The 20,639-nt window shown below is 40.6% G+C and overlaps 2 protein-coding genes across 24 annotated transcripts in view; one reads left to right on the forward strand and one right to left on the reverse strand.

The window, feature by feature from the left end:
* Positions 1–15,744, forward strand: part of Phc3 (polyhomeotic homolog 3) — a 71,289-nt gene extending 55,545 nt beyond the window's left edge. For 4 of the 7 annotated variants that reach the window (XM_031376496.1, XM_031376500.1, XM_031376498.1 and 1 more), the window contains 4 exons: positions 130–244; positions 2,288–2,420; positions 2,511–2,742; positions 7,311–15,744. In XM_031376496.1, the coding sequence (XP_031232356.1) occupies positions 130–244; positions 2,288–2,420; positions 2,511–2,742; positions 7,311–7,465 (635 nt within the window). In that variant the 3' untranslated portion in view covers positions 7,466–15,744. Of the gene's footprint in view, positions 1–129; positions 245–2,287; positions 2,421–2,510; positions 2,743–7,310 lie in introns of those variants that run through there. The other 3 variants (XR_004120412.1, XM_031376497.1, XM_031376501.1) reach the window with 3 other exon arrangements.
* A 2,443-nt stretch (positions 15,745–18,187) lies between these two features.
* Gpr160 (G protein-coupled receptor 160) overlaps positions 18,188–20,639 on the reverse strand; it is a 42,007-nt gene continuing 39,555 nt past the window's right edge. For all 17 annotated transcript variants that reach the window (XM_031376516.1, XM_031376513.1, XM_031376512.1 and 14 more), the window contains one exon: positions 18,188–19,511. In XM_031376516.1, coding sequence (XP_031232376.1) covers positions 18,430–19,440 — 1,011 coding nt within the window. In that variant the 5' untranslated portion in view covers positions 19,441–19,511 and the 3' untranslated portion in view covers positions 18,188–18,429. The remainder of the gene's footprint in view (positions 19,512–20,639) is intronic.

A 20,639-nucleotide genomic window follows, 5' to 3' on the forward strand; every position in this document is an offset into this window, starting at 1 on the left:
GACTGTGTCACATGACTATATTAGAAAAGGTGAAGAGTCATTGGTCTGACTGTGTCACATGACTATATCAGAGGCTGAAGGAAAGTTTGACACACTCACATGTTTGGCCTTTTCCCTCCTTTTTTTTAGAGACATTGGAAGAAATGGATAGTGAGTTACTCAAGTGTGAATTCTGTGGGAAAATGGGATATCCTAATGAATTTTTACGGTCCAAACGATTCTGTACTATGTCATGTGCCAAAAGGTATGTTGGTGTGCTTGAGTTTGCCTAGTAATTTCTGCAGAAAGTCAAGACAGGTTACAGTTGAGCATAGGTAAGAGTGAGGTCTGATGACACAGGGAAGGTTACATGCCATCTGCAGCAGTTTACTCTACTATGTCATTACGAGAATTTGCTTGTGATAAGTTGTATAATAAAGAAATTTCTTAATATCCTGCATCAAAGCAGCAGTCATCTGGCATAAGGATATGGTGCGGAGACTCTCTCCTATAGCATGCCTAGTATGTTATAGAATTTTGGTCTTGTGGTTTAAAAATTAATTATTAATTAATTATAATTATTTCTATGTAGGATCTTGCTGTATAGCCCTGCCTGGCCTGGATTTATGTGGGCCAGGCTGGGCTCCAGCATCTGTGATCCTCTTGTTTCTGCCTCTCAGGTGCTGGGATCATAGCATGGGTACCCACATGCCTAGATAGAATACTAATCTCTAAAGATTAATGCGGGGGCTGGAGAGATAGACTAGCGGTTGAGAATACCTGATGATCTTTTGGAAGACCCGAGTGTGTTTAGGTCCATTATTTGCAATTTATATTCTCTTAAGAAGGTAGTGAATTTCTTGCCTGAACATGTATTTTGTATAGTTGCCACAGAACTACAATTAGTTGAACTTACCTTTATTGAGTAGAATAGGAGCAAGTTTCTTTCAAAAGTGAGTTCACTGTTTCAGTCCATTACTTGAATGTTTATTCATGAGTAGTGGCAGGTTTATAATTGAATTATGTTGGATTTATGTTTTAACTTGAATTTCAGTTTGCATAAAACACAAAAGAACAGTAGTTTTCTAATGCTGGTTAAAAATACTTGGAAGTTTGGGAAATTGTCTTTAAGGATATTCTAAACCTCTTGACTATTTAGAATATATCAGGGCACTTAATATTACTTGTCATTACCCTTTTTCCTGAGATGATGACTGGTTAGGCACATAGTATACTCCAGAGGATCCTCCTTAGAGGATCAGGGTCCTAGCACAGTGCATCAAGGCTGTCAGGTCAGTGAGTCACTGCTGCTCTTTTCATGGCTACTTAGCTGTCAGTCTTGGAGATCTAGCTGTGTAACTATGTAAGGATTAGTCAGGCATAAAACTAGTCTCCTTTCCTGAGGAGTAAGTTTGGTCACCTGATGTACTAATTAGAAATCAAAACATTGCTGAGCCCACAGATAAGCCCATGATGAACACAGCAGGAGTGTCACGTATTTGAGTAGCTCTCAGGGCACATTTTGCATTTTTAGAGGAGAAATAGTCCATTAGTTCTCATAGTATTCTTTATTGCCATCCCTGACATGTTCATAAAACATAGGTGAGCAAAATTACTTTTATTATTCTAGAATAGCTATCAGTAACAAAATTAATATGTGTGAATGTTTTGCCTCCAAGAATATGTGTGCACTGTGTATGTGTGTGTGTAAGGCAGAAGAGAGGACATTGGATCCTTGCAACGGGGGTTTCAGATGGTTGTGAGCCTCCATTGTGTGCTGAGAACCAAACCCTGGTCTCCATATGTGTCTATGTGTGTGCACACATTTGTGCTACTGTATCTGCCATACTGTATCTGTGATTCACATCTGCAAACTCCTTTCCACATACACTAAAAAGAATAAGACAAAACAACTCTAAATGTATTACTTGAAAAACAGTTTAAATAGCATTGGAACTATTTATTATAAAGTATCTCTTCTGGAACGATGAGCTTTCTTGCTGCTTTGCAAATTCTGCATTACAGGTTTCTCATTATTCTTGTATAATCAGGATCATTACGGCGTTAGAGGTGTCTAGTATTATGTTAGAGGTGTCTAGTATTATGTTGAGGGATGTTTTATGATACACACAGAGGCCATTTTTGACCTGATGCATAAGTAAATCCATTAAATAAGATGGGTGTACTATGTGAGGTACTAGTACTTGGTAATAAGTACTTACTGTGTCACAGTTGTACTTTACAGTTACAGTTAAATACTATGGGCTATCCCACATATTGTTTAATTTTTCTTTCTTGAATTTCTTAGGTACAACGTTAGCTGTTCTAAAAAATTTGCACTTAGTCGTTGGAATCGTAAGCCTGATAATCAAAGTCTTGGGCATCGGGGCCGTCGTCCAAGTGGCCCTGAAGGGGCAGCAAGAGAACATATCCTTAGGCAGGTCTGTAGAAAGCTTGCTTCAATGTACAATGTCCTTTTCAGAAATGCAAGGGAAGTGCAATGCTGTATTTTACTTTACTGCATTTTCCAGCTTCCAATTACTTATCCATCTGCAGAAGAAGACTTGGCCTCTCACGAAGACCCTGTGCCCTCTGCTATGACGACCCGTCTGCGCAGGCAGAGCGAGCGGGAAAGAGAGCGAGAGCTTCGAGATGTGAGGATCAGGAAGATGCCTGAGAACAGTGACTTGCTCCCAGTCGCACAGACGGAGCCCTCCATATGGACAGTGGACGACGTCTGGGCCTTCATCCATTCTCTGCCCGGTGTGTAACTTACCCCAGGAGCCTTCACAAGAGAAACAGTGCATGTGAACGTCAAATGGTGTTTGCTTTGGAAATGCAATCGTCTTCCTCTTTCTCATTCCCTCAGCATGACTGTATTCTTTCGTACCCTAAAATGAATACAGACTAGTCCTGCTTCTTCTGGGGTACCTAGCAGGCGGCTGGGTCTGCTCTGCCTGGCTCTCAGGAGTCAGCAGTGTGAAGCAGACACGTCCCCGCTCCGTTTTGCTGTGTTGCTCTTGTATTTCGTCAGTTAGCTCCTTTTGAAACTGAGACAAGGAAGGCCATATTGTGCATATTTTTGAAAGCTAATCAATACTATAGAATAGGGTAAATTTTGGTTTCCTTTTAGAAAGCTCTACTCATTCTGCTTTCCCGTTCTCTTTTTGGTACGTCACTCATCAGCTTCAGCTTCCTTCTTCTTTAAGCAACAGGTTTTTTGTATCTACATTCCTCTAAGGGGGTGGCAGCCAAAGAAAATGGGGCCTTTGTTTGTAGTGAGATCCACACTGAATGTATGTTAGGACATGGGGTTTTTTGTTTGTTTTGTTTTTAATTTGTGAAACACTGGTAGTATGAACCTAGATTTTAAAGCCACGTTCCCTTCTGGTATCATTGAAATTGGCTCAAAGGCCAATCTTACTTGGGTTATTCATCAGACACTTTTGACGTGATTTTAAATTGAGCTAACTATTGAGATGTTGCTGTTTTCCTGAGAAGATAGATAACCAACGTTTTAGAAGCAAACTTAGAGTTGAAGGACTGCATCTAGAAATAGTAGTTTAAAAACTGCCACTGTAAATTTGACCTCACTTATTGAACTATGAAATTTTATCATTGTATCATAGCTTTTCTAAATGCTAATTTTTAATAAACCCAAGGTATAGTCCTGTTTATAGGAAGAAAGGATTGTTTAAAGGAAGGATGCTTCATGTAAATTTGTAAGCACCAGTGTAAGAAAACCACGGTGTCTGTTAGCAGCGGACCAATATGTTTAGACTCTAAACATGGTCTGTTAGTAAGGCTTGGGGTGTGGTGAACCTTCACTGATGATTGTTTTAATATTTAAGGAAACAAAGCCAAACTTTAGTTTCAGACCAGCATAGTGGTCTTGAGATGAACTGACCACCAGAGGCTTTGCAGTTTGCCTCCTTGTAGTCTTGTTCCTTGTGTTTGTGAGCCTGGGCTCTGACTGGGGCAGAGCTGTCTTCTCCTTTAGGCAGGGGAGTTGTTTTAGACCTAATGCAATTAGTTGTCACAGATAGCCAGCATGCTGCCCTTCCTGCTGAGCTGGGTCACTTCAAGGGCTATTCTGTATGGAGATTGCAAGCAGTTAGGTGCTGCACCTCCTCTGGACTGCTTCGGCAGATCAAAGCCTGCTCATAGACTTTGTCTTGCTCTTCTTTCATTTGAGTTCAACATCCATTCCCAAAACTGGACATTCTTGGCTTACTGAGTTCACCTGCATTTAAGAACATATCATTACAAAGAGACAGACTTGATTGGCTGTACTTATTAATTGCTGATGAAATAGGAGTATTTCTAAATTGCTTTGACAGACCAAATCATCCTATTTGTGAAGTCTGTTATTGCCTTCCTAAAAGTTTTCCTCAAGAGTAATGCTCTATAGCTCAAGGTAAATATTACACCGGAAAAATGTATTTACCTTTCTTTTCTGCCTCTCTGAGATTTATAAATAACTCTGAGAACCTTCAGGGTTATTTCTTTTTTCTGAGTAGTCTCTTTGCAAGCTTTTCTCAGTAGGAACTAGTTTATCCATTTTCTGATCTCTTACATGTTCCTTCCAGATAGGACATGCTTCTTGTAGTCAGGGTGTCTGTGTTTCCCACTGGGTTTCTGCTATCTGGTATTAACTAACACCGCTTTGGGAACTCTATTAAAGCGTCCAAGTAGCAACTCACATCTCAGAGCTGTTACCAGAATGAAAAGGAACATGACCTTGTGTGCACTGAACATTCCCACAAGAACATTCTGGTTTCAACAGTTGCAGGCCATTCTTTAGCACCTTTCAGTGAGTCGCCCTTTTGGAGAGACTATTCTGTATTGATCTGTGGATCCATAGATTTGACTTCTCTATAGGAATGCCAAGGAGGAATTATCCTTCAAAGTAGATCTGTGTGCTGTCTTTGGGGATGTGATCATTCTGATGGATTGAGTGGCACCTGGTGTCTTCTCTGCAGTTTTAGTGAGGTCACTTTGTACATAAAATGTTTTGATTTGGATTTCAAGGTGGGAGAAGTGATTGTGGACACTGGAAAATTTGGGTGGGAAGGCAAAGGCAGCGGTGCCTTTGCAAGAGCTGTGTGTGCCCTGGCTGGGTGAGTGGTGCCAGCCGAGCTACCTACTGCTTCACCTGGTCTGTGTCAGTGCTTGGCTTCAGGCAGGCAGTCAGGATGTCAGGAACTCACGGAGCTCTTGCTCAGGGTACCTTGAATACTTAAACTTAAGAAAAATCTGTTTTTTGTTTTTTGGGTTTTTTTTTGTTTTTTGTTTTTCCCCACAGTGAGTTTCTAGATGTATACTTGCTTGTCCCCTCCCTTTCTGTCCTAATGTAATGATACTTTTTGTATTTGGGATCAAAAAATATAACAATAATGTGTATTATTTAATCATGTTGTTTCCCAATACACTTTAGAGATATTTTGCCAGTTTTCTTGCTGTCTACATCTGGAAAGGAATCTCAGTCAGGAGGAACAAGAGCATGCTGGGTATTTCCTCAAGGGGAGCTCCTTCCTTCTATCCCAAATTAGCTCTTGTGGCCCTTACTACTTGCTCCTCCTGATTTCTAAATCTAAGTAAGTCCTATCCTTTCTTTCTCTTCTTCCCTTTCCTGTGTTCTTATAAATAAGACTGGAGAGAAGAACGTTAGTTCTTCCATAAAAGAAGGATGAAGTCACAACTAGATGCGAGATTAGTCAGTTTTGTTGAGAGCTACCTCTGGGAAAAGAAAAAGGGCTTTTTTAATGGTGAGTAATCCTGTTTCATCTATATGGTTTCTTATGTGTGGTACATGGGCAAAGCCATATAAATTTTATACAGGATTTTGAAATATAAATTGTTGAAAGTCTGAGAAATTACCAGAATAGAGACTGAAAAACTGCCCTGTCAGAAGCAGTGAAGAAAAAAGAATGGAGTCACTGAGGGACACCGGGAAAAGTGTTGGCCACACAAAGGAGCACACCCCTGAGGGTGTCACAGCCACAGGATGTTCTCCATAGTGACATAGTGTCACATAGTATCTCCATAATGCCTTATGTTTCTTCAGTTTTTCATTTCTTCACTTATCCTATGTAATAATATGTGTGCCACACTGGAGTGCTTCAGGATGCTCCTGGGTTAGAGGGTTGGCCTTGTTATTTTAACACAAGCCAGAGGGTGAGTTTACAATGGAAAGGACAATCATCCATGGAAAACTGCTGTATTCCAGGGACAGGCTAGCCGCTTCTCTCTCTCCTCATCTGGTTCCTGGGAGTCCTTTGGAATACTGATTTGAATATAACAAAAAGGGCTTTAAAGCTGTTGGGTCTGTTCTTAAGCTAACTTTTACAATTTTACTCTTTGTAAGGAAGCTGTCATGTTCTTGCACGTTCCCTTCTTTGGGCTCTATAGTTCATTACCTAACCTTGAGGTTTCTGTACCATGACTGGGTAAGGTGGCTGCGTACGTGTGTTGGTAGACAGGAGAAGCAGTTAAGGCTCAGGTACCAAGAGCCTGCTCTAGGTTGAGAGCTAGTGTACTGTTTGCTTGCAGGAGACTACCCTGCAGCTTTGTAATTCCAATGACAACTTGTTTTATTACCAAAAGTCAAGGTGAGGAGTGCTGGAGATGTGGTGAAGTGTTCAGGAGTGGAGCACTTGCCTGCCATCCCTAGGGCTCTGGGTTCTGTTCCCAGCTCCACTTTAAAAAGGGTGTGTGTGTGGATTATGGTACTTTCCTGTAATCCCAGCATGCATTGGGAAAATAGGATAATAAGTTTAAGACCATCCTGGGCTACATAGACTGTTATAAAACAGAAATGAAAAACAGAAATAAGTATAGTGATATTAAGCTTTGAAGTTGATGTTACAAGTTGAGCAGCATGCTGTATGTCAGCAGCATGATAACATGTTAATTCAGCACCCCGAGAGAACACTGAAAATACTGTTAGATACACCTGAAGTGATGCAAATTCAAAGAAGGTATGGTAGGAATGAAAGTTTAATCTGAAGTTTGAGAAAATATTTCCAGGTTCTTATTTATAGCAAAACATTTAATTCCTCTCTGCCTGTATGTGAAATTATGTTATGCAAATGAGGTGTAAAACCTAGTAATGCAGTTCTTTTGCATGAGGAATGTGATGTGTTGCTATTATTTGTGTAATGTTTTCAGAGCAAGACGACCAAGTGAACAGTTGGGCTTTGACCTCTTCAAGGCTGAGCTTCAGGCCTTGTAGCACATTGGCTTCTCAGTCTCTGTTGCAAGCTCTCACACCCAGTGACAATAGAACTCCATCTAATTGTTTGTAACTCTGTCTTCTCATGGAATTCCAGGCTGCCAGGATGTTGCAGATGAGTTCAGGGCACAAGAGATTGATGGACAGGCCCTGCTCTTGCTAAAGGAAGACCATCTCATGAGTGCGATGAACATGAAGCTGGGCCCAGCCCTGAAGATTTGTGCGCGCATCAACTCTCTGAAGGACTCTTAACAGGAGCAAGGCTTTGTGCTTCTCAGTCCATTCCTCTTACTAGGTGAAGGTAAAGCCTCATTGGGCTGAGAATGTCAGACTGATGGGAGAAGGCCAATTGCATTGGGACCGCCAAGGCCAGTGCCTACGTTTCTCTTTCAGATGTCCTAACTCATCATACGGTTTCATAATTAGTGAACATCGGTGACATTAATTTTACGAGTTACATGCTACACTGAAAGACTTGTTACAGAGGCCCATATTTTTCAAAGAAACATGTTATACTAGATAATTTTTTAAAGGTAATGTTTATCATTAATATAAAAATGCTTTTAAAAATAATTATTGATTTACACTCCCCCTCTTTTAATTCTCTTTTCTTATATGTTTTTCTACCCTGTTAGTTTTCTAAATGTTGTCATAGAGATATAGGATAATATAGGAGCCCATTGGCAGAATTGAATGCAATGAGATACCAGTCTGTTTTAAAAAGCGTATCTTCCAGACAAATGCTTTGGCTGTGAAAAGGTATTGTGTCTTAGCATAAGCAGTATTTCTGAAGTTCTCGAGAGTCTCTAGTCTTGCCTTTACCCAGGTTGGCACGACTGACAGTTTCCCTCCTGGTTTGTATATTAAGAGCAGTAGTTCTCAGTGGAGAACTTGTCCTCCAGGGAATAATTGGCAATATCTAGACACATTCTGGTTGCCACAGCTTGGGATTGAGTTTTGGCAAGGGTTGTTATAGGAACTGAGGTGTGGCAGCCAGGGGAGATGTTGCTGAATATCCTACAGCACATAGGATGTTCCTCTGTCACCAGGAATGATGTCATAGATGCCAGTGGTGCCACGGTTGAGAAGCCTGGGTGAGCAAAGAGCTGCGTGCTCCTCTTGTCACCTGCAGGGACATACTTAAAAGATGGGCTGTGATGAGGAGGATGTACAGTGAATGATTAGCCAGTGGCACCAGAGCTCTGCAGAAGTAGGTTTTAGTTTTATTGTATACTAGAAAGGAAAGGAAATCCATAAACTTGGGCTATAAAACTAGGCTAACTCCCAGATCATGTGACTCTGGTATGGCACAGGCCCATGGTCATCTCTTCCTGACAATGTTCTGTGCACTGATGAAGGTACTGGATACAGTCCTTCCTCGGAGCCTCTTTTAGCAGGCAAGTGGCGGTGCAGATGGGATCCCTTCCTTGAAGCAACCCTGCTGAGTCTGGCTAGCATGCATGTTTCTGTCTCCCTTACTAAGGCTATGAATTCTTCCCACCAAGTATTTAAAGTGATTTCTCTTAATCAAAAGTTTTTACTTAACGGTTTTCTGTTAGGACATTAAGCCAAATTTTTCTGTGGATGCTCTGAAATCTTTGTAGTAGTGGGCATCAAAAGATTTGTTTGCTTTCTCTATCTTTACTACATGTTTGAGAAATCTGAACAATTGAAGGGACATGTACATCGCCTTGGCACAGATATGAGAGACAGCAAGAGTCTAAGCTCAGTCATCTTTATGGCGCTTTTCAGAGATTGTGTTGAGTTAGTAGAAGACTAAAAGATGTCACAAAGACATCACAGATAAATTTATCTTTTGGCTTTGTGTACATTAGAAAATGTTGGTTATTTTTATACAGAAATACAGTGGATAATTTTTTTAATCTTTAGATGCCTCTTGTTTGAATGTATGCTTTGTGAGATTGTTGGTGTAGTAGTTCTAAGAGTTGTTCACTAGTAGTCCTCTGTAGACTCAGAATGTGTAAGTAGCTGAAGCTCCTGTTTCAGACTACAGTAGTATAGGCTACGTTACATATTTCTTTGTATCACATTTGGTTATCCTCGTTTCAAGGAAGGCAGGTACTCTATAGTCATCTGCATTTATTAGTACTGAGTCATCATGGCAGAGTTGTCATGGACATTCCTCATTCTCCTAGCAAAGGCTGGCTATGCAGCACTAAGATTTCCTGCCATAATGAAGGAGGCACAAGGTACATTTCCTCTGGAATTAAAACTATGGTATAGTAATCCACAGTTTGGGATTAATATGGGATTGTCCAGAATAGACCTCCAGCAATAATGCTTCCCTCCTACAAATACTTACATATATAGCCTTTAAGGCATTAACCCTGCACTTGTAGTAAAACCAGCCCATCGTGTGCTTATGAGAAACCCCTGTGCCTAGCACTATCCTTAAGCACCCCTAAACAGTGTACACGAGGGCTTCTCCTGTGCCTAGCACTATCCTTAAGCACCCCTAAACAGTGTACATGAGGGCTTCTCCTGTGCCTAGCACTATCCTTAAGCGCCCCTAAACAGTGTACACGAGGGCTTCTCTTGGAGAATGCATGCTTGTCCTTCATCTTAGAAGCCGTTCAGATCTTCTGTTGTTTGCACTTAAATTTAACTAGCAAATACTTTTTTCTTGCAAGTGGGTTATTTTATTTAGAAGTGGCTCATTTGGTGTTTGGTAGTTCTCCCATTGCTGCAGGTACTTCTTTCTAGGTAATTTTTAATCATGCTAATTTGAAAGCTTCAGTTACACGTAATGGGGACACACACTATGTCTCTGTCTCCTGAGCATTAGGACAGAGACAGGAAGAATGCTGGTTTCATTTCCTTTCCTATTACGAAGCACTTAAGAACTTTCTTGGAGGAAAAAAAATGACAAGCAGGAAGGGAACATGGCTTCTTCCTATTTTTGCTTCTTGAGTTTGCTTTTCCTGACTTGAAACCCTTCAATTACTGTGGGACACACTTTTCACATGTTACTTGTTTTAAGTTCTGTGTTCTTAGGAAAATAAACAGCTGGCTTGTAGAAGTCACTTTATACTTAAGATGCTTGCATAGACACATGTAAGGCACAGTGACAGCTTCATCAGCACAGCAAGAAGTGCTGCCTCCTCACCTGACACCTTCAGTGACAGGGACTGATGGGCAGAGTCACCTCTGCAGAACTGTGAAGTCTAGACTAAAGGATGTCACCTGGGAGTAGAGATGCCAAAACAAGAGGAGAGCATGTTAGTAAAGCAGCTAGAGAGTGGCAGAGCAGACGGGACCTCCCGTTCTGCTCAGTTCATCAGTGCAAAGCAGCTAGAGAGTGGCAGAGCAGACGGGACCTCCCGTTCTGCTCAGTTCATCAGTGCAATCCTCGACGCACTTCTTCACTTTGGAGGTTACAATTCATGATTTACTTGAATAAATAGAAGGGATTTTCTGTGTTTTAGGAATCCCGCTGCTGCTTTCCTCTTTGTTTCTTGTGTTGGAAAACTGGTGTGTGAGACTGTATTGTTACCATGCCTTTGAATAGCTATTCACAGTCAGTCTTCATATATTAAGTGCAAAATTTAGTCATATATCTATTTATAAACACAAATCTTGGGTTGAAATCTTTCAGAGGACTCATTTTCTCACAAGCTTGTTAGGTTGTGTGTCTCAGCAACTGTGTCCAGTATATGAAATCTCTGACTGGTCTCTTAAAGCACTTCAGACATGTTCTCAAGTAGAGAGGCTGGCTAAATGTTGTAGTTCTAAGACTTTGGGAATGCCAGCAACACTTGCTGCTAACTGGTACTGTTAGCTGGCATGGGATGGCCTCACCTCCTTTCCTACACTGAGCCCCGTCTACCTCCAAGCCCACCTCCAATAAACTTTCTTCATAGTTCTTTACTTGGGGTTGGGTAACATCCTGGCTTGGAGATCTTCAGGCTGTTGTAATGGGGCGGACCTTTATAACTTCACCAGTTGTATTTCAATGAAAGTCTTATCCATCTATGCAAATCGTTTCCTAGTTTCTTGTATTCCATATGCCTAACTGTGTGACTTGTTCCTTGAAAGTTATTTGGGGTGGGGGGAATAGAGTAAGCGACAGAAGATGATGGAAGATGACATTGCTAGCTAAATGAAGACATTTAGCTCAATGATGATCCTTTATAGCTTAGCATCCTTGGTGATGGATGGTTGGACAAGGTGTGCTAGTTGTTTTGTTTGTTGGTGCTAGGGACTGAGTCAGGGCCTCACACTCCACCTTTGAGATTGCATACTGTATTTTTTTCTTGTTTGCCTAAACTAACCTGGAATTGTGGTCCTCTGACCTTCTCTCAAGTGCTTGAACTTAGTATCTGTGCCACCATGCCAAATCTAGTCCCTGTGGTTATAAAATTGTCAAGATTTGGTTGTAATCAAATTAGTTATTTCTCTTTATCACCTGACCCTGCTCTGAGGAGTGTTGATATTAATAGTACCACTGGTACCCAAGTTGAGTAATTCTGGAGTTTTGAAGATGATAATCAATTAGAGGGAGAGAATCTGTCAAGATGTAGGAGTTTGTTATGATTGAGTGGCCAGAATACAGAAGTGTTTCCACAGTCAGATATGACAGCTGGCTCAGTGTAGCAGCCAGTCATAAGGGAAGGCAGGCACTGCAGGACAGTGCTGTGCTCCATTCTGAGTGCTGGTGACTGCAGCTGCAGGTTTTTCCTGACTGCTGGGCTCCAGTAAGCACAAGCCTGCCTATTTTCTTGGTATAAAGAAGAATGACTCATGACATGAACTGTTTCAACTCAGTCATCAGTACTCATATTCTCACTCCATTCTGAGTATTTTATTTCATCTCAAAGATGGGCCTTGAGTTTAGATGAGTACAATAAGCACTAGGAAGAGTAAATGTTTTCTTATTCAAATTTAACTTTAATTCATTGAACCAACCCCTTAAGGAATTCTCTGGGAAGATATTTCTGGTGATAGATTATAAGATGCTTTGCCATATAGTTTATAGTTGAAATAAAAGTTGTTGAAAATGATATTGGCATATTAAAAAGTGGCCTGAAATAGTAAGGCCTTATCAGTTGTACATGCAGTTTTAGAGTTAACTCTACTTGACAATATGCTAAGAGAAAACTTTCTCTCTTATTCTTTTTGAAAGTTACAAGATATGAGTTTATCAACAGTTATTATCATCATGTTCTAGAGAAAAACCTTAGGAGTCCCCAGCCCTCAGTTGACACGCACAGCTTCTCTACAGCAGTCTCATTTGCACACACTCTGGCAAGTGCCATACACAAGGGAAATTATTTCCACAAGGGTTTTATTTTCTTTCTCCTTTGATAGCTTGTGGACTTTTTATTTTATTTAAAAATACAATTTGAATATAATGTTAGGTGCAAAATGAGCTTCTATATAACACTTTATATTTTTGGCAGAGGTCTTTCTGAAACTTTTCAAGTGTAAACCTACTGCTGTCTATGATATTCCTGATATTTGGCATAAATCTATAGAATGAGAAAATTTATAGTAGTATATAATAAATGAATTTTAATTAAAAAAATCAGTATATATCTAAAACATCATTATGCTAGCATGGCATGGTTTTAATGAAATGTAAGAGGGATGGAGTTAAGTCTTTTATACTGTCTAACTTAGTTTCAGTCATCATCTTAGATATTCATAGTACGTATTGCTTTTTGGCTTGATGGAATATATCAGTGTTTTTGTGGATCTTTCTCTGACAGTGGTGAGCGAGTGGTGGCGATTAGAGCATCAGTAAAGAAAGCATGGACCCACTGAGGAAGAAAGGGACTTTTAAATCTTGCCTCAGCTAAGCTAAATACGTACAGTGTTTACACCCTTACACATAATGCTTGTGTTAAATGTTTTGGTAGTATTAAAAAGTGAGCAAATTACAAGTTTTCTTCAGTAGTAACAGATGAATACACTTGCTGCGTTACTGTTCTGAGTGGAGAGGAAACGGAGAGGCTGGGAGACTTGGTATTGTTCTAGAAGTGACATGCTGGGCAGCTTTTTTTTTATTTTTTATTTATTTCTTTTGCTTAAATCATATTTGAAGAAATATCCTCCCTGAGCTACATAACCTGAGCTACATAATTGGGATTACCACTGGGCTGACTGAATGACAAGTGAATATCAGTACCCATGCACTTAACTCATTCATTTGTAAGCTATCTGAGCACTTGGCTTATGTGTGGAATAGAAGACTAAGAAAATAACAAGTAAAGTCTTCCCAAACAAACTCATAAGCATATATATAATTACAACCAGTAAGAAATGGTAACTAGTTAACCAGTAATGCCCTGCTCCCTGGGAATGGGGCTTTACTAACATCCGAGGGCTACATCACATCACCACTCACATACTTCCCACCTGTGGACCACCTCCTTGACTGTCGACAACAGTGAGACTGACTGCCCTGACTGTGAGACTGTTGTGACAGGCACTGTCAGGACCATCCCTGCACATGGTCTGTGGGTGGCAGGATGCAAGAAGCCAATGTGGAATCATTGTGCATTTTTAGTTGCAAAGGTTTATATGAGTATTGATAGTGGAACAGTTTCCAAAACAGAATCATCTGAAATGAGAACAGGCTGCTACTGCTGCTTTCTGCACAGTGCTGACTGTACTGTAGTGTGTTAGAGACAGACAGACCCAGAAAGGTCCGCACCGCATCGAGAAATGCAGAACTAGTGACAGAGGCACTTCCCGGCTGGGTGGTGGCGCATGCCTTTAATCCCAGCCTTGAGAGGCAGAAGCAGGCAGATCTCTCTGAGTTCAAGGTTAGCCTGGTCTATAGAACAAGTTCCAGAACAGCCAGGCTACACAGAGAAATGCTGTCTCAAAAGCCACTACCACCACCAACAAAGAGCAGACCCTGCTTGTGCTGGCAAGTATTTAAGGAGTGAAGATGGGGTAAAAGTCACTCTTAATGTTGTGGGTTCCTGTGTCACTCTGGGGTTCTGTGAACCAGGTTGTAATTCTTGCTTTAAATGCTAACTAACATCAGTTGCTACTCACATTCTCTATAAAGATATAAAAATATATTTTAAAAAGTTTATGTATCATAGCTATAGGTTTTTAAAGTGGGTAAATGCCCAAATAAAGTGTTAAATTACAATATATAATAGATGCTTCCAAATTAAGGTTTTTGTAAGTTATAATAATCTAAATAACCCACTAATCTGATTTTTGTAAATTGTCCTTTGATTCTGGTTACTTTTAGGTGTTTTTTAAGTTTTTAAAATATACCTAAGTTGTAAAATATCCTGTGCTGTTTAGATCTCTGTTGCATAAATGCTGTTCTTGTGTCTGTATTCTTAGAACTTAAGAATTCAGATGAGAATACAGAGTGTATTTTTGTGTATGACTCCCCACATTGATGTAATTGATTGCCAGTCACTTCATTCAGAAGATGGGTCTTGGTTTGTACAGTAGGAGATTAAAAATCAAAATTCAGAAATTCTTGGAAAGTGCAGGGATTGTGCTAGAAATGAGGGTTGTACATTGCAGACAGCCGTACACAGGGGAGCTGCTAGCTTCATGAGGGTTGTACATTGCAGACAGCCGTGCACAGGGAGCTGCTGACTTCATGAGGGTTGTACATTGCAGACAGCCGTGCACAGGGAGCTGCTGACTTCATGAGGGTTGTACATTGCAGACAGCCATGCACGGGCAGCTGCTGGCTTCAGGCCTCTCGAGTTTGGTTAGAGTGCTTTGCCTTTTTACCACTTAAAATGTGTTTCACAAAGGCAGGTTGCTGGGATTAACTGTTTTTTTTTTTTTAACATTTTAAGCACATTTTTAGAAATCTTCCTTTTGGTTTTGAGCATTGTTCTGAAATCAAAGTTTTATAATTAAAAAAAAACTCAAAAGATGATTCATCAAGGAAAAATACATCACCAAGGGGGAAAGAAAAATGTTTTAATCTTAGAGAAAGCAAATGTTAGGGTTATAATAGATGTGTCTTACATTGGATGTTGTGTTAGAGACCTCCTCACAGGAAATGATATAGTTCTAGCACCCTTAGCATAGAGTTCCTAGACTGGCATCCATAGCTCCAGTTTTACAATGTATAACCTGAAAATGAAGTTAATTTTGCATTATAAGAGCACACCATTATCTATGTAAAAAGTGTTCATTTGATGTATTTTTTTAAGAAGAGAGAAAGCACTTTCATACTAAGTAGCATGTGTGTGAGTTTTAGACTTCCTGCGTCTAGCTGGCGATGCTAACTGCTAAGGGAAGCACCTTACCCTCTGCTGCTTCATCCTGCTTGGATTGCACCTTCGTTACCCGCACACTTTCACATAGAGTATTGTAACATGGCTTTGAGTGGGTCTAGGCGGACGGCTAGCAGTGGGCCTACAGGATCTTTTATTTATGTTTATATTACAATAATATATTGTAGACCAATTGTAACTTCAGTTCTTTACAAATAAAAGCCTGACTGGTTATTGAATTTTTATTTCTTTAAGCTTTTGAGAGATGGGGAAATCTAATAAAGACCTTAATGGACGGCTGAACTGGCTGTAAATTTCTTGCTATCTAATCTACAAAGAGTATATTAAGTTCAGTATGGCTAAGTATGTTTTATTCTCATATTATGGCCATTTGGAAGGCAAAAAACCAAGGAATTGTACATCGGTGAATTAAAAGGTCCAGCTTCGGACATCTGAATTGCACCCTAGGGTATGTCTGCTAAGCTTCGCTGTCAGTGGAGGGCTTGCCTCACAAATCAGGTGTGCTGGCTTTGAATATATTTGTATCCCTATTTACATTCTAAAAACAGAATATAATTTTTATTCCTTTGTAAAATTAAGACCTAATTTTTAAACATTTTAAATACTGTACCTCACATCCTAAAGATTAAGCTCCCTTCCTTCCAGTGTTTCTTGCAGCAACACTGGCCGTAGCGCATATGACTCAAATCAGGCAATCATTTCCTAGGTTTTGTATCTAAAGGTAGGAGCTTTAAATTGAGATACTAAAAGGCTGGCAGCTAGAATGCTCTCTGTATTAGCAAATGACACTTGACACCCCAGAGTCTCCTATTTTTATTTTACCACGTTCTCAGTACCCTTCTCCTTAGAATGGCTCAGGTTAGGTTTCCTTCACTACGTATCATCTGGAATGTCTGATACCTACATTTTTTAGACAATATTGACTATCCCTTATCCAAAAGCATTTAAGACCAGGAATGCTTAACCTGTGCTTCCAGCTCACTCAGAATCCTGATCATCCAGCAGCATGGCCTGCTTGTCTCTCTAGAGGGCTGGTGCTAACCCTGAAGATCTGTGTGCTCAAGGAAATGGGACCTCAATTCCTTACGATGTTTGACAATGTATGATTTAAGTAAAAAACAATTACAAAAAGCCAATGGTGTAGCAGAGTGGAAAGAGCAGGACTGTGACGCCAGGGTTGGAGTGAGCTGGGTTAGGCGGCTTTAATTTTCTTACGTGCAAGAGGATGTGACCAGAGCCCAGCAGAGTCTCCACATGCAAATGCTTCCACAGTACCAGGCACACAGACCCGCCCTTACCATCCTGCTGCTCCCTGGCACTTGTTTTAGGATATCATCCATCTGCAGATCATGAACGTGATAGGTCACAACTACTTCTTAAGACTGTAAATCTAGCCGGGCAGTGGTGGCACACGCCTTTAGTCCCAGCGCTTGGGAGGCAGAGTTAGGCGGATTTCTGAGTTCAAGACCAGCCTGGTCTACAGAGTGAGTTCCAGGACAGCCAGGGCTACACAGAGAAACCCTGTCTCAAAAAAACAAAAACAAACAAACAAACAAAAAACCCAAAAACCAAAAAAACCAAACCTGTAAATCTACGTTACATATGTTAATACCTAAGTACATATATAAATGGGTATGTGTGAGTTGTGATGTTAAAAGGTAAGTTACTTGGGGGAGAAGGGACTGGATGATCTCCTGTAGCCCAGACTGACCTCAAGGTAATGAATGACAACTTTTGAGTTTCTGATTTTCTTGCTTATACCACCAAGTAGAGGATTATAGGCATATGCTACTGTACTCAGTTTCTGTGGTACTAGGGCTGGGTGCATGCTATAAGCAGTCCACCAATAGAGGATAGCTTCAGCCTAAATGCTACTAATTTTAGGAGTGCTAGGGGTGGTTCTTGCAGCACGTGTTAATATTTGTAAATAGCAGCCAAGATAGCTAGGTAGCTTAATTCATAAAGTATGTTCAGATTAGTCTGCCTCACAGTGCTTCGCTCAGGGTTTTTTTTTTTAAAGATTTATTTATTATTATACATAAGTACACTGTAGTTGTCTTCAGACACCCCAGAAGAGGGTGTCATATCTCATTATGGGTGGTTGTGAGCCACCATGTGGTTGCTGGGATTTGAACTCAGGACCTTTAGAAGAGCAGTCGGTGCTCTTACCCACTGAGCCATCTCACCAGCCCAAGGGTTTTTTTGTTTTTTTTTTAAACAAATGGGGGGTGTAGTTAGGAGTTTGCCCAGAGGAGCGTTGGGAATATGTGGAGACTTTTTTGATTGCCACTTCTGGGGAAGGTGCCACTGGCATCTATACAATGACTAGGGTTATCCATTCAAGACAAGATTATCCAGCCCTGAATCTCACCAGCCCGGGGCTGCTTCTAGTGCGTGTGGCTAACAAGATTATGATCTGATGAGCATATGCTATGACTCCACAAGTAATTGGCGTGTCATGACATGAGCCCTCATGGTTCCCAGCTCCATAGGATGAACAGCTGAAACTCTGCAGCAATGTTTGAAAGAAAATACTTGAGCTGTATTTAAAATGAGCTAATCTCTCCCATAAATTTTATTTATACGAAATCATGTTAAGTCTTTTATTTTTGCTCTAAAGTTTATAAAATATTTAACCTCAGATCTTAAAGTTGGCAAACAGAATCTCAAATTTATATAACATTTTGTACCCAGTAGTTTTTTAGAGTAAAAAATCAAGCTGGACACATGTTAATGTGTTTATTTTGCTTTTGAATTAATGTCCAATACTTACACAATGTTGCCGAGCAGTCATAAAAATTCTGCTGTGTTAATGTGTCCTTAGCACTGCGCAATATCTGCCCCACAGAGGCTGTGCTGTGAAGGTAAGTGTTAGGGGGCAAGAGTTTCAATTACATGTCCTGAGCCTCCTTTGTCCTTGTAAGATTGATCTTGGTGCTTCTGACGTCCTCCCAGCACAGCAGCATGTTAACAAATGATTATGGAGATAGGCCTCTCCACTTGCTTAAGTCTATGGACTGGCACGAAGCAGCATTTCCAGTTGATGAAAGGATCCACAGGTAATGTGCTGTCTCTCAAATAAAGCTTGTGGCAGTTAAACCAGTAAACTGCAGCAATGAGGAAGCTGTTGACAAAGTACAGCCAGGGGACATTCATTTCTATGTACGCTGGGATCTGAACTCCGAGTGAGAGGATGAGGACCTGAAGTACTACAAAGGGAAACCAGGTACCGAGAAAGCACACAATGAGCCTGGGCAAGAGTGCTTCTCTGGAGCTCACAATGTAACCGGAGTGGGGTGGGAAAGGAAAATAGAGGACGGCCTTGTTCCTATAGGATGCTATCCTCATAGCCTGTATCAAGGCAACAACTTCTTGCCATGAAATCAGAAAGGCCACAAATAACACCATTAGCATGGACAGTGACAGCCAGTGACTCTGAGCGCTGACATAGGAGGGGCACGGGGACACATAAGCCCTGTGTGCCTTTAGGCTTACCGAGATGGCTGGATCACTCAAAACGTAAGCAAGGACTGAGATCCAAGTTAAAATGACTGTCAAGAAATAAAGTAACTTTTGCCACCTAGATGGATGCTTGGTGGCTCTAGACAGATTACACCAGTAGTCTATACAAGCCAGTGAGCAAACTGGATAATGCAAGAAGCCATAAGTGAAGGAAATGATTTGTGTGAGCAGACAGATGTGATAGTTAGTAAACCTAATACCTAGAACTACAAAGTCCCTGAAGTAGGTCAAAATGGAAATGTTTACCAACAGCAGGAGATCAACAAATGCTAGTGAAAAGCAGAAATACTCCATTAAAGTCCAACGGGTGTCTTTCCTTTTCACTCTGAGGATGAGGATATTTAATAACACTTTCCCAAGTAGGATCAAGAACAACAGACAGGAGGCATCGAGGGGCTGCTGAGACTGACGTAGCTGGTGTTGAAAAGAGCAGTTCTTTGAAGAAAGAGCTGTCATATTTTTAGTTAAATTTCAAGACGATCTGATGAATACACAGGGTAAGAAACAGCTTCACTCTTTTTTTCCCCCTGTAAAAAGAAAAACCTTGGTGTTGTTATGGTGTCTCTCTACTTTAGAATTTTGCATGCTTCTCCACTTGTACAAATTCATGACTTGTCAGTGGAATGAAACATTACTAGTTGACAGATGGATACATGGATAATATGATCTTTCTTTTCCTAACCCTATGAATAGAAAACAAGATCAAGCATGATCAGTTTTTGAGCCCCAAACAGTCCAGAACTCTGACATCTTTACATTGAAATATTACTCAAAAGTATAAATTCTATGTTAACTATGGTTTTTATCAACTTATACAAGAGATATTTGTATTTACTTCAGCCAAAACACATTAGAAGCAGCAGGCTGGATAGTGATGCTCAGGGCAATTAGCAGTTGCTCTAGGCAGCCTTTTTTTTTTTTTTCTTTTTCATTCTTTTGACAAAATACTTCAAATTTAGCTGAGAGATTTTTAATTCCTGCTTCTGTCTCATTAGATGTTATGGATCGATTTCAATTTTAACTTTGATAGAGGTTGTATACATACAGACATTCATCCATTTTTTTTAGGTTTCCAACTGGGTGGAATATAGGTTTTGAAATTTAAAGGTGAAATTTAAGGGTTATGTTTAGGGGCCATTTTAAATAGCCATTTTCACGCTTTTCTACCTAGCATTCTCTGGAGCTAAAAAACAAAAACCAAAAAACCAACCAACCAACCAACCAACCAAACCACACCACAGCTGTGTTAAGAATAATGGGAGCCCATGAAAAGGAAACAGAGCAGGATTTCTCTTTGGGATATGCTTGTTTAGATATGGCAGCTGGAGAGAGAAAACCGGAACGAACAGGACTGAGCATGGGTACCCACAAACTAAATGAGAGAGCAGAGGAGCAAGAGCTGGAGTGTCTGTCAGCAGAGGAGCAAGAGCTGGAGTGTCTGTCAGCAGAGGAACAAGAGCTGGAGTGTCTGTCAGCAAAGGAGCAAGAGCTGGAGTGTCTGTCAGCAGAGGAGCAAGAGCTGGAGTGTCCGCAGAGGAGCAAGAGCTGGAGTGTCTGTCAGCAAAGGAGCAAGAGCTGGAGTGTCCACAGAGGAGCAAGAGCTGGAGTGTCTGTCAGCAGAGGAGCAAGAGCTGGAGTGTCTGTCAGCAGAGGAG

The sequence above is a fragment of the Mastomys coucha genome, unplaced genomic scaffold, assembly GCF_008632895.1.
Source record: "Mastomys coucha isolate ucsf_1 unplaced genomic scaffold, UCSF_Mcou_1 pScaffold17, whole genome shotgun sequence".
Taxonomy (NCBI): domain Eukaryota; kingdom Metazoa; phylum Chordata; class Mammalia; order Rodentia; family Muridae; genus Mastomys; species Mastomys coucha.